General features: G+C 39.5%; 2 protein-coding genes across 3 annotated transcripts; both read left to right on the top strand.

Moving 5' to 3' along the window:
* Positions 1-423: 423 nt before the first annotated feature.
* LOC103456707 (uncharacterized) lies at positions 424-3,256 on the top strand. The gene is made up of 7 exons (XM_008396418.2): positions 424-625; positions 704-856; positions 935-2,359; positions 2,431-2,532; positions 2,749-2,841; positions 2,912-2,980; positions 3,055-3,256. The coding sequence occupies exons 1-6, from the start codon at positions 613-615 to the stop codon at positions 2,938-2,940; spliced, it is 1,815 nt and encodes a 604-aa protein (XP_008394640.1). The 5' UTR covers positions 424-612; the 3' UTR covers positions 2,941-2,980; positions 3,055-3,256.
* A 2,276-nt stretch (positions 3,257-5,532) lies between these two features.
* On the top strand, positions 5,533-10,277 carry LOC103456706 (uncharacterized). 2 transcript variants are annotated; one of them, XM_008396417.1, is made up of 5 exons: positions 5,533-5,643; positions 5,711-5,950; positions 7,042-9,039; positions 9,260-9,361; positions 10,096-10,277. In XM_008396417.1, the coding sequence occupies exons 2-5, from the start codon at positions 5,713-5,715 to the stop codon at positions 10,122-10,124; spliced, it is 2,367 nt and encodes a 788-aa protein (XP_008394639.1). In that variant the 5' UTR covers positions 5,533-5,643; positions 5,711-5,712; the 3' UTR covers positions 10,125-10,277. The 2 variants fall into 2 exon arrangements, with proteins under 2 accessions (XP_008394639.1, XP_008394638.1); XM_008396416.1 differs by having other exon boundaries at positions 9,257-9,361.
* The last annotated feature ends 3,217 nt before the right edge of the window (positions 10,278-13,494 follow it).

Here is a 13,494-nt window from a genome sequence, read left to right as displayed (position 1 = left end):
GTCATAATTATGTGCATAAAAATTATTTAAGTAGATAAACATTGGAAATCTATTTGCATCTGTTAAAATGTATTTTTTTTAAAACGAAGCATTAACATCTATTAAAAATTAATCAAATTTAAGGTAGATCAAGTAAACACAAAAATTATACTTTTTATTGACAATTAAAAAGTAACAATGTTTTAAGGTGGTGGGAAGTTTTAAGAAAAAATATTCTAAAAAGGGTTTGTTTTCAGAAGAAGATACATTAAAATATCTTGAATAACCAAAGTTAAACAAACCAAGTATCTACATTAAATGAATTTAAATTTAGTGTTTTTATTATTATTATATAAATATTATTATCTTATCTTATTTTAACATAAGGCTCCCGGTTGACCATGAAGGCAACATTCCTGACGGGACGCAAGCTGTTTGCTATATAACTAATTGCCTGCAGCAGTTCGGCTTTTTACTCAGTAGAAATGTCGTTTGGGCTTCATAGAGCGAGACTTTTCTACTTCTGTTCAATTAGAAATTGTTAAAGTAACTTATTTATTTTTCTGAAACTTGGGGATGTTTATTTATTTTCATCCCTGTGTGTTTTATTTCCGACAGTCAACGAGATCGTGAATGAAAATGGAAGGTAAGTCGTTTTTATTTCCAACTTTAAAATGAAGTTCAACCAACGTGTGGTTTGAAGCCATTTGAATCCATCCTGTAGATCCAAGCAAACAGCCTCCCTCCTTTGGCAGTGGAGCTCAGAGAAGTTCCCATCCCAGACCTTTCTTCTTCGTCCAGCCACCTTCTCAGCCGTATTATCTCCACCCTCCCTGGCACCTTACCAACCCATACAACCACTTCGGACTGCCTGCAGGTATTCAGCAATTCACACGTGTAGATCATGCATTGACATAGGAAATCTCAGAGTATTTTTCTCAAAATCTGTTTGCAGGTTTTAACTTTGGTCGCCCCAGCATGCATCCTTACCCCTATATGCCGTACCCTGGCTTTGTTTTACCACATGCCCCGGTGTATCCTGTAGATTACAGGCGGATGTTTGAACCTAGATTCCAAGCACCAGCTTGGGGAGATGTACCTCGTCAACAGTACCATCCACAACCTCCAGGGCGCCGTGAGACCGCTTGTTCGGGGGCTCAAACCGACCCTAGTGAGGCCATAAACAAGCTAATCGAATGCTTGGATAAAATCCGAGCCACAGAGCTTCAGAGCACCGACCGAGAGCTGGACTCTGGCATTGGCTCTCAATCTTCTGGTGTCTTTTCTCCTGTAGAAGAAAAAGCTGAAAAGGAAGGTCACCCACTACCGTCAGAGCCAAATCATGGCTCTTTGGAGTCTCCAGGTGTGACTTCAGGTGATTCCACTGCAGGGGTTTATGATGGCGAGTCCAGCCAAGTTATTTTGGACCATTTGAGCCCGGAGGGAGGCTGGACAGGAAGACTGGAGGAGGAGCTGCCTATTGACAGCTCTTCAGTTCATGAAGAATGTTTCAATCAGTCGGCACCAGACGAACACTTTGTTTCACATGAGACGGAGATCCCAGATATTCAATCAAATATCTTGGTGACTGACTCAAGTGTTCCAATTTGTGACGCTGAGAAGGACCACAAATCTTCACTTCCCTCCGGTCCACTGGTCTTTACAGACCTTAAAGTCTCAAAGGTAGAAGATTCAATGACTTCCTGCGATCAAACCAAACCCGATGAAGGCTACCAGATCATCAAGCTACCATTTGAGGGTGTTTTTACTCCTGGAGCTGCACAGCTCTTGTCCCCAGCTTCACCTTACTATTACAACTACCTCCCCATGCAGACTACACACGAGCGCATGAGTGTCCTCAGTCCATCTTTGGATGAACTGTCTTCCAGAGATGAAATGTTCTCTACAGATCTGGACGACACGGATCTCTTCCCAAAGCACATGTACACCGGGAGGAGACTTTCGGCTGTAATTGGACGATCTCCTCCAGCTGCAGACGATGAGGAGGACGCATGGTTGCCAAAGTCGAAGAGGGTTGTGTGTGCTTGTTGTGGGAAAAACTTGGAAAAAGGGACAAGCAGGAACAAAATCCATAGCTCCAAAGTGTATCATGATGAAGCTGGAGACTCTGAAGAGGAGGGTGCATACGGGAGAGGGTGCGAACAGCCAATTAGAGTGGTTGTCAGGAAGCATTCTGCACCAAGGAAGACTCAAACTGTCCAAAGACATTCAGCTAAACCTTGGTATAAGAAAGACCAGTACAAAGAGCTGCCAGATGCTATGAAACGGGTGGAGAGTCATGAGGCCTGTCAGCAGGAGGTTGCTGAAGCAGAAACAGAGGAGCTGGACAGCAGGGAGCTGCAATGTGGAACATGTCAGGGTAAGTCGAGAATTGGTATTTTTTTAAAAACATTCAGGAGAAACGGATGTGACCCATGAATCTGTTCACAGATGGACTCTGCAGAGCGGATGTGACCACAGCAGGCCAAAGCCGAAGGCCGGCTGGAGAAGTGATTCCCCGTAGAAGACATTCCACCCCTCTGCAACGACAAGGTGACATTTAGCACACATTCATGCTGGTTTTATTGGAGAACTTGTGGTTTATGTTGAATTTGAAAGAAATTCATGAAACTGAGCACACATCCCTGAGGGACTGGTTTCCTCAGTTTGATGGGATGTGCCGTTTTGTGTATTTTAGTCAAATAGTTTTTTAGAGTAATAAGAACCTTCTTAATCCCCCGTTGAATTTTCTCTTAACCAACTATGTAGAAATGAGCCCTCAGTGGAAAGTGATGTACCACAGGCCTAGAGATGATGATCATGAAGGTGAAGAAGAGGTGCTTCCATTAAGTTGGGAAAGAGGTATTTTTATTTGAGCAGCGGTTTATCTTTTTGTCATTATGCGAGTTTAAAATGTAAATTTGTTTTTCAGGCTCCACAGTGAGAGGAGAACCAAGATGACGTTTTCCTTGACTGAGTTTTGAACAAAACGCATTGAACTGTAGGTGGCAGTCATTCCAAATGAACAATAGTTTTAACATCTATTTACATATTTACCACTTTTTATTTTTACAGGTCCCCCCTAAAGGTGTAACTGTTGAGGGATGATGGAGCACCAGGTGTAATGCACTGCACAAGAAGCATAGTTGTATAAAAGAACAAAAAAAAAATCTGCAGTGATGCTGCTGCCTTTCACCAAAGATAACTTGATCTCACAAATGGGCTAAAAGGTTGTTGCCACTGTTTGGGGTCAGTCCAATAAAATATAAATATTTAAGCTTGTTGTGGGACTTTTGTTCTAAACCAGCCACCATGGCTTGCTCTTTTTAAATGTGAAATCCTAAGAGTATAAGTATTAACTGGTATACTTATACTGCCTGAAATGGATTTGTTTCTGCATGGCTAGCTTGAATTTTGCAGTTATAATGCCAAAAAGTGTTGTTGGTGTGAACCGATTACTTCCAAATGTAAGCAGGCAGTAAGGAACTTAACTTAAAAAAACAGGGTATTTTTTGTATAATTTGATCAAGTGGGATTTTTCAAATACTAGCTATCCTGACAGTGCCTATGCTAGCAGGTATGCTAGCAATAAGGTGCAACTGCAAAACGTATCTCTGCAAATCTATAGATGAAAATATTTGTTCTTCAAACTAAGACATATTTGACTATTTTTATTTCTGCTTCTGAAAACGGTAATTTTTATGCACCCAGTTAGTTTGGGCATCAGCGCAGCAAGGAGGTTTCCAACCTCTGGTTCTGCCACAGTTAAAGTCCAGGTTGCTCTGATGGCTGCCTTCAGGTCATCTTGTTGGTTCTGGTGTAATCTTCCTGTTGACAATACTCCATTGATTCTCTGGTTCTGGCCAGACCAGTATGCTGGTGAATCACCCACAGTACCACTGGTCACTGGACCAGCTTTTGGTACCTTTGGCTCTGTGGGTTGGTACAAAGTTCTGGAAAATGAAAAGGCATTTCCATAAAGCTTGTTGGCAGAAGTAACTCAGAAATACTCTAAATGTCCTGGTAGATGGTTGCATTGATCAGATTTCAGAAAACCCAGTGGACCAGAACCAGCAGATGAGATGAAGACACCAGACAATCATTGGAGGCTACACTCTGGACTTCAGGCGACGTGGATTCTGCATTTCTCCACCAGACTCTGAGACCTTCACTTCCAAATAAAACGCAAACTTTACTTTTGTCTGAAAACTTTGGACCATAGAACTATAGTCCAGTTCTGGTTCTCTTGTAGCACAGCAACTCTTAATGTTCTAGCCTCAGTCTGCTCTTTGAAGTGATTCTCTGTTGCATCATTTCCTAGCATACTTCTTCCTTCCAATCAACTTTCTATGCCTACGCCTGTGAACATCCATCTTCTTCAGGACATCTGAAGTCAGCACTACAATATTTTACCCTTCAGAGAAATCTTGAATAGAGGTTTTAATTTTCTGTAAGTCAAAAAAGTACAGGAAATACCATTTCTAATGAGTTTATATGATATATGGGTTTCACTTTCTGAAGTGATTAAAAAATATTCAACTGGACCAACATATTCTAAATATAGAAAACAATTTACATCTTCCAACATTTGAGATGCTGAGTATATTTGGTTAAACGTTTGATTTTAGATCTAGTCAGAGAAAATGAGTTTTGAAAGTTGTATTACTAAAACCAACAGTTTGAACATCTTCACCTGTTTAAATCTGAATGTTTGAGCTAACAGATGCAGAGAGTTTGTCATAATGATACAGATCCCATTTTGATTGATTTGACAAGTTATTCATCATACCATAGAAGAAGCAGAGCATTATTACCAGGATTGTAACTGTAACCAAGAGTTTTCACATAAAGTTAAAGAATTTAATATGGTGATTCTTAAAAAGCAATTCTCCAAGTCCTTGGACATTTTTCCTAATCTGATGTTGAGTTTTAAAGCAAGTTGTTTTATTCTCCAAAGTTTATGAATAAACAGAAATATTCTATATTAAATCTGGTTTTGTTTGATCATTATAAGCAGAGTTGTGTAGTAACTACTTACATTTGCTCAAGTACATTTAGTTGAACTTTTTATTATTTACTTTTAGGAGTATTTTTGCTACGCTGTGTTGCTAATCTTGAGTAAAATTTCTGCATTTTCTATCCACTGAATGACAAACAATCATGTTTTAACCAAAAACTCACCAGACACAGAGATACACCTGCAGTTTTAAAGTTTCATAAGTGTTTTTATTGAAAACAAAAAACTGATTCGGAACAAAATTATTTTTGCCTCATTTTATTTATTTCTTTTACTTATGCATATTGTCATTTTGCTCCTCCACTTAACTTTACTCACCTCTGATTGTCTAAAGAGAAACAGATTCTATCATAGATGTTTAAAAATCAAAAGGATTTGACTTTTTAAGCCTTTATGTGTCATTAAGAATCGGAGTCATAGTTTGGATCACAGCTGTGTTTTCTGGCACCATGTGAGTGAATGGCACCACACTCACCTGTTCGGAATAAGCCTCTGTGATTGGTTCACACAGCAGCTTATTAAGCTCTAATTGGACTAACAGCACCTGGAGCGGAAGCTTTTTTGCAACTTGAGTGTTTGGTTTCCACTTGAAAGCATAAAGGAAAACTCATCCGGTTTCTCTGTGGATGTTTTCTTCTCCTTCGCATGTAGGTGCAACTTTATCCCCAGGAAATAATCTTAACTCCCAAGTGATTCGTGTCTCTCTTTGTTCAGATATGGAAGCAGCCACGCCTAACTTTCAGCATTCCTTCGGGCTGGGCCCTAGAGGTCCAAACCTGAACCCGAAGCTGGGACCTGAGCCGGCCGCTCCTGGTCCGCCTCGTCCGGAGGAGCAGCACCATAAGCCGTTCTTCTACATCCAGCCTTCGCAGCCGTACCTGCCGATGCAGAGTCTTCAGTGGCCGGTAGCCATGCCTATGGCGTACAACCCGTACTACGGCTACCCTGGCTTAGGTGAGACGCTCTGACTCTTCCGGTTAATGGATTATTAATATTTCTGTCGCAAAAAGTGGGATGGTGCTACAAGAGACACGTAGGGGCGCTCCGGTAAAGGGGGCGCCAGAGAGATGGCAGAAAAATATAGTCGGCATTTCTGTATTCATCATCCAGAGTTGGGTAGTAGCTACTTAAATTTACTCACATTTTCTTGAACTGTTTTGAGAAAGTACTTCTAGCAGTATCTTTACTAGGCTGTGAGTTTTATTTTTACTTGAGTACGGTAACTTTATTATGAAGTATTTTTACTCTTGAGAAAATTCTGGATTTTCTTACCACTGCATGGAAAACAAACATGTTTTAACCAAAAACTCGCCAGACACAGATGCACACCTGCAGTTTTGTTTTATTTTTTTAATAAACTGATTTAGGAAAAAAAATCTTCTGATTTTATTTTTGTTACAAATATGAATTGTCATTTTTGTCATTAAAATACCAAAATAGTTTGAGGGATTTAAGTAATTCATGAGAAGGTTTGGGTTAAGAAGTTTTTTTTTTTTTTTTTTTTTTTTTTTTTAGCAAATTATACCATTTACCTTAATAGAAAACAAGGAAAAGTAGGTAAAAACAAATTTCAGTTACAAACTATGCATAAATGAATTGACATTTTGAGAGACTTGGGATAAAACTAGCTCCATGTCACTGTCCTCTGGTGACCAAAACATGTAGTGCAGGTCAGGAAATACTGGCGTCTCTGATTTGTTGTGCTGGGCAGCTGTCGGTGTTGGAAATTGTTTCTAAAACTCTGCAAAAGTTTTCTTTTCCATCTTTGCAGATGTCAAATTAAAGACTTAGTGGCTGAAAATGTAGATAAAAAATCTCAGATAAAGCTGTAAAACTTAGGTTTTGCACCAATGCTTCATTTCAAATATAAATTTGAACTACTGTTGGTACTACATAGCTTACTGTTCTTCCCTCCCCAGCCTTGGTCATGTGTTTAGATGCCCAGAGTGCCACATGTATTATAATCTGTCATTATTCTTTACAAATTTGACTAGCAAGAGGATATTTTCCTTTTTACCAAAGTTAAATGTTTTGTTTTTGTCAAGGGCTTGGTCTGCCAATGATGCCCCACTATCAGCCGAACCCCTACATGGAGCCGCCTGGCTTTGTCGTTCCCCACACCCACCTCCATCTGATGGACTACAGACGCATGCTGAACCCCCAGTACTACCACACCATGGCCTATCATGCCCGCAGGTTTCGCTACCAACACAACTCTGCGTCAAAAGAAATGACCAGCTCTGAGGTTCAAACTGAGCCGCTTCTCTCGGTTCATAAAACCAGCACCCCAAGGTCCAGCAGCATCTCCACCGACAATGCCACTACTGGTCAGCTCCAGTCACAGGCTTTCACCGTACAAACGGAGGAATACCCTTCAGAGCTCCAAGAGAAGGCGCCCTCTTCCAAGACAGGAATGCCATCAAACGGCTCCTTCGTGATTCAGACTGAGGAGGTGAGGATTGAATGTTGCGCCACACCAGTCGGGCTCCAACTGCTCCACGCTCAAGAGGCTGCAGAAATGTCCCACAGCTTTTCCCAGGATCTGGTTCAGTGTAGTTCTCCTATCCAAAGTGATATCCCACAGGATGAGGGTCTCGACCTTCAAGCAGACCAGTCTGAGCAGGAGCTCAATGTTTGTCCAGACATCCTGTTGGATGAGAAGCCAGACTCTGGGGAGAAGAGCCTTTCTCTAGAGGATCCCATGAACCAAATGGATCCTGTGACTGAAAATGAATCTGAAGAGACTTCAACTGATGAAGACTTGAGTGTGATCTCAGAAAGCTTTCACCTCAAAGTTGTTCAGGTGCCATTTGATCCAACATATTTGGATGAACTGAGGAAGATTGAGTCCACGGTCTGGTCAGCAGAGGAATCGTTTGTGACTTCCCCTGTCCAAAACTCCTTCATGAAGGCTTCCAATAAAACACTGAATGCTTCAACTGAGGAGTTGGTAATGTTAACGCAGGAGGTTCCTACTGAGGAAATCACTGAAATGGAGATTCCTGCACTAACAGAGGTTGAACTAGAGGAACTTGTCCCCTCTGTAGAGATGTCTGAAGCAAATGTCTACCCTGCTACAGATGCTTCTCCACTGCCTGAGCTAACAAACACAGCAGAGGAAACTCTTTCAACCAATATCCTTCTACCAGATAATTCCCCTCTGGACTCGGACAGAGAGCATCACCAGCTGGAAACTACGAATGACCAGGATCATCAGGACACCTCCTTTGAATCTTTGCCTGCTTACCTTCCATCCACCAGCTGGATTTCTGACTTTAATCATGGCTATTACAGCAAAAAGATCCCACTAGCTCCTATGAAGCAGAACAGGCCAAGCAATCTCCATAGTCTGGATGTGTCTAAAAGGAGAAGAAAGCTTAACATGGATTACAAAGAACAGCCTAATGTGCGGAAATCAAAAGAGAGGTACAAACCCAAAGGCAAGGTGGATCGACAAAGTCTTTCTGACCATGAATGTTGCCTCAGCAGAAATTTCAATGAGAATATGTTGAACTCTCGCTGGTCCAACAATGAGCGACTCTGTACCAGATGTACGGCAAAACGTAGGATCAGCACGTCTCCAAGTTCGGTGTGTGAAGGCCGAAGCTTGAAAAGGAAAGCGGTTCCTTTCCAGGAATGGAACGATGTCCTTTTACCAACATGTGAAGCCTGCAAATCTCACACAAAGAGGCAACTCATGAGAAAAGATTCCAGTCCGGATCTTTGTTCTCCCAATTATGGACACGACACGGAGTGCGACTCTTCTGGGAACAGTTCATGTCGGACAGGACAGGACTTCAAGAGGCCACTGGCACCGAGGCAGATGGCAACCAAAAGTCCTGTGACGATCCACACAAGGCTGAGACAGAGCAACTGCAAGCATGACGATCTGCAGAACCAGTCAGTTGGCTGGGAAAGACTCCGCCGATGTCCGCATGGGAACACAATCCGAGAGATTGACGAGAACTGTGATGCACCAACTTCCCACGAGGAAAAATGGAGTAACCTGGACCAGATGTACCTGACGCACAAACGGCAAACTGGTAAGCCAATGACTTTAACAAATCATAGGGCTACATTTATCTCATGAATCTCATTGGTCATGGAGACTCCAAGAGTCTTAAACTAGTTTCAGTTGACGATTTCTAGATCTGGTTGAGCAAAATATCTCTCCTCATGGAGCCGTTTGTTTCAGTTCAGTGTTTAAAGCAGTTTTAAGAGGAACTGCAGCAGCTAACGTCTGACCTCACTGTCTTCCAGCAGAGAAGTCATGGAGAGACGCAACGCTCAACACTTACAATGGCCGCTTCCTGAAGGAAGCCACCTCACACTTTAATCACAAGAAAACACAACCACAATCACAAGGTTTGTTTTGGATGTTTCACTTTACTGTTTTTTTTTTTTTTTTTTTTTCAAAACAAAAACCCCATAGTCTATACCCTTAAAATTAGGTCTTAGACTTAAAAAGCTGTAACTAAAACAAACATGGATACTAATGGAAAAGGTTTAAAGGCTAAAATCAAACAGTTTTCACAATTAGTTTTTCCACTGCCTAGTTTGATCAATATCTATATGAAGCTAATTGATGGACAACTGATAAACAGAACTGGCAATAGAAAAGCTTCTTGATCAGGTCAAGACTTTGATTTAAATGCTGGTTGTCAAAACTTGAAGCAATGTTTTTAGTCGTATACCCTCGTTTGTAAATTTGGCATAAAAGAGAAAGAAGCCGTTGCAATTTTTCATCTAAGAATAGGAGAAAAAGCAGAAAAAAATGGATTTAACTTGGATTGGATACATCTCCAGACTCATTTACAGATTGTTTTATTTATGCATTTTATATTTGGTCATATTCAAATTACTTACAATAACATTATTATGCTTGTATTGTGGTTATATTTGTATAAATGGTTGTGGTAGCTTGACAACTATTTCCCCTTGGGGACAATATAGTATATTCTATTTAAAGCATTTACTTTGAAAAAGGACACTTGTTCAGATAATGTAGTCTAACTTATTTTTTTATTTGCTAGAAGCATATGGTCTAAGTTTTATTGTCTCAATTTTAACATTTTTTTTCTGTTTTTTTTTTTCTTCAGGAATCTGCACAAAAGAAACGAGATGCTGATTTGCACAAGAGCACAACTTAAAATACAGCCACTGTTTGTTTTTAATCATCACTTAAATTAAGTTTTTTACACTTTCTTTGGATATGTAAATAATCACAATGCTCACTATTTATTCATATTGAAATAAACACAGATTTAATAGTTTTTGCAAACATCTTGAGTTTTTGTTCCTGAATTTGTCCAGCAGAGGGAGCTGTTCCCTTTCAGAAAACTCTTAATCTTCCACATCGGATGAATAAACGTCTCCATTTTGCTGATTTTTAGAAGAACTAGGAAAACTAAAACTAGAAAGTGTTTGTCAGCTGTGACTTTTCTTTTTAGTTTAAATCACTGCAGAAGTGGGTAGAGTTGACAAATTGTTTTTGAGAAGTGCTTTAAACAAAGTTTGGTGTAGTGAAAAGAGCATAAAACCTAAGTAAGTAATTACTACCCACCTCTGACAAGTTTACTCCAGATGTTTAAACTAAGGTCTTCTATCGATGCCATTTTGTGAATTCCTGATGTCGTCTTGTGGTCAAACCTGCAACATTTTGACAACTTCAGCATTCTGGATCAACTGCAGCAGATTTTAAATCGGAAGCTGTGAAGACGCCTGCAGTGTTCAATGCGACTAAATATGAAAGCATGGATGAGTTTCTCTACATCTTACTGAAACATTAGTCCTTTAATCCTGGAAATGTTCTGCAGGCGATGGAAGGCCGACTTTATAACCATCTTTGTGGCTCTGAAGGTTCAGGTTTGAGTCGATCACTCCCAGATGTTAGGCCTGCTTGTTTTTCTTGTGGATTTTTGTTTTTAACTTAATTGTTCACAGTAAGTGCCACATTAAAAGAGAAATGGTTAATAGAATTTTAAGTTTGTTTCAGAATGCATTTTTTCATTATTATGTAACTTATTTGAAAATGGTCTCGGAGCAATATAATTTATTGCAGTAACTTCTGGGACAATATGTTGTCCAGAAAAATTGTGATTGAGATATCTAATCATCCATCTTGTTTTTTGAGATGACCTACAAATTCTGTCCAAAGTAAAGGTTTAAAAACCAGTTTTTGGTTTTCTGTTTTGGTGTAAACTTGGGTAAAAATCTGTACTTGAGATACTCCCACTTTCTTTATCCCCAGATTTTCCACTCAATCAGCTTTCTAATTTGATACTATGTCCCTGCTTTACGGTAATATAACCTTTTCAAACCTCCTTTTACCCAAAATGAGGGACTAACATTAGACAGGCGTGGTCTCGGCTTTACTCGGACCTTAACAAATGAAAAGTTGCTAAAATAAACATATTGTTGCCCTTTTAATGATTAGGTCAGCAAAAATGACGAGAACACAAGTTTTAATGACGTTTGGGGCAAAGACTTTTTGCCTCTGGGCTGAATTAGTTAAACCGAAGAGAAATAATTAGACCAGCAATTTTTCTTATCAAGCTGCTAAAGTGGCTGTGTCGCAGGTTATTGATCGTTGAAGCACAAAGCGCTTCTCCCTGTGGGCTTAAATACACATTTGTATTGAATAAACGGTAAATCACTCCGGAGCGGACCATTAGAGCTCGTGTAGCGCTGCACAAAGCTGCGAGACGTTCAGGTAATGAAACCAGCTGTAGCCACATTGTTCTGGATGAATCATGTAATGTGTTGCCATAATGGCTTCCTTGCTGCAGGGGAGGTGAAACCTCGGATGTAGAAGCCATGTTGGGAGTTGATGTGACTTTCAGGGCCTTGGAATAGGCCACCACTTACTCAGGTCACCCAATACATCCAGAGTGAGTAATAACTGGTTGCGTTTACTCAATTACATTCACGTCTAACTTTTTTCCCGTTTTTTAAATTTGACTTTTACGAGTTTTACTTTAACTTCAGTCATTTTATTAAGTATTTCTACTTTTGAATAACATTTCTGGATTCTCTACTCACTGAATGAAAAACATGTTTTAACCAAAAATTCCTGGTTATCATTTTCATCCTTAAAATACCAAAATTTCCACTTTGTAATTATCTAATTTTTTAAAATTAAATGATTTGATCAGTCACTCGGAGCTACTTTTTTTTACTCCTGAGTAATTTCTTGGATATGTAATATTTGAGTAACTTTATCATAAAAGTTCGACACGTAGGGTGCTCCGTAAAGGGGCGCCAAAGAGATGGCAGAAAAAATTATCTCTAGTTGGCATTTTCTGTATTTAACATCCAGAGTTTAGTAACTAGTTACATTTACTTTTTTTTTTTTACTTTTTTTTTTAGAATACGTACGTGTAGGAGAATTTTTACCATGATGTACTTGTTACTTTTACTTGATTTTTTATTATGAAGTATTCCTACTTTTGAGTTAAATTTCTGGATTTTCTGCCCACTGAATGAAAAACATATTTTAACCAGAAATTTCACTAGACACAGACACCTGCAGTTCCTGTTAAAGTTTTTTTTTATATTGAAAAACAAAATGATTTGAATTTTTTTTCTTTTGCCTCACTATTTTACTTGTATGAATTGTCATTTTTGTCCTTAAAATACCAACATTTCAATTTAATTTTATATATGCAATTGAATATTAAATGTTTGGTTATAAGTTACTCAGTAGCCTTTTTCCCCAAATGCTTCTTTACTCTTGAGTAATTTCTTGGATCTTATTTCTACTTGAGTTAAAGTACCTTGAAGTAGTGCTGCTCTGGAGTACAATCTTTGGATACTCCTCCCACCTCCACTTTACTTTCTTCTCAGTGTGCTTTGGTTGAAGCAGAGACAGTGGAGAGGTTTTGGATTTTACAGAAAGCTGCTCTTTAGTGGTTTGGGCGAGGAATGGTTCTTGGAAGCCAGGCGGGATTAGAAAAGCTGGATCAGTGGAGCGCATCGCATGATTTCCCTCCAGATCTGCCCGTTTCAGGGATCGGATCTAAAGCCCAGAGTGGATGGTCTCGCAGCTCATATCTCTGACTCGTTTCATTCCGCTGCTCCATCTTTATGACGTCTGCATTATGGGTAAATGTGACGGTCTGATTGGCTCTCAGGGGGTTTACAGTAGGAGGTGATGGCGGCGGCTGGGCAGGTTATGTTGTAGAGCTAAAAAGTTCACAGGGTTAGCATTTAGTACTATGAAAATGCAGATTAAAAACTGAAATACTCAAATTATTTGAATCATTAAAAATACTTTGTTCATTCCAAAATTTCTAACAAACTAAGTTGGTATAAATAAAAATCTCAAGCACATCTAAAAAACTTTGCTTCTAATGTTTATCTTTTACATTTCTCAATTTAAACTTCCGTTAAAATGAATATGAAAACGCTTCCAATATTTCTGCAGCACCGTAAACCCGAATGTTGAAATTGATCCGACTGATTAGTTCAGCTCAATTCTGTGAGCCTGAAGAATCATT

This window comes from Poecilia reticulata, linkage group LG20 (genome assembly GCF_000633615.1).
Source record: "Poecilia reticulata strain Guanapo linkage group LG20, Guppy_female_1.0+MT, whole genome shotgun sequence".
Taxonomy (NCBI): Eukaryota; Metazoa; Chordata; class Actinopteri; order Cyprinodontiformes; family Poeciliidae; genus Poecilia; species Poecilia reticulata.
The sequence above is the reverse complement of the archived record's forward strand: the minus strand, read 5'-3'. Positions and strand labels throughout refer to the sequence as shown.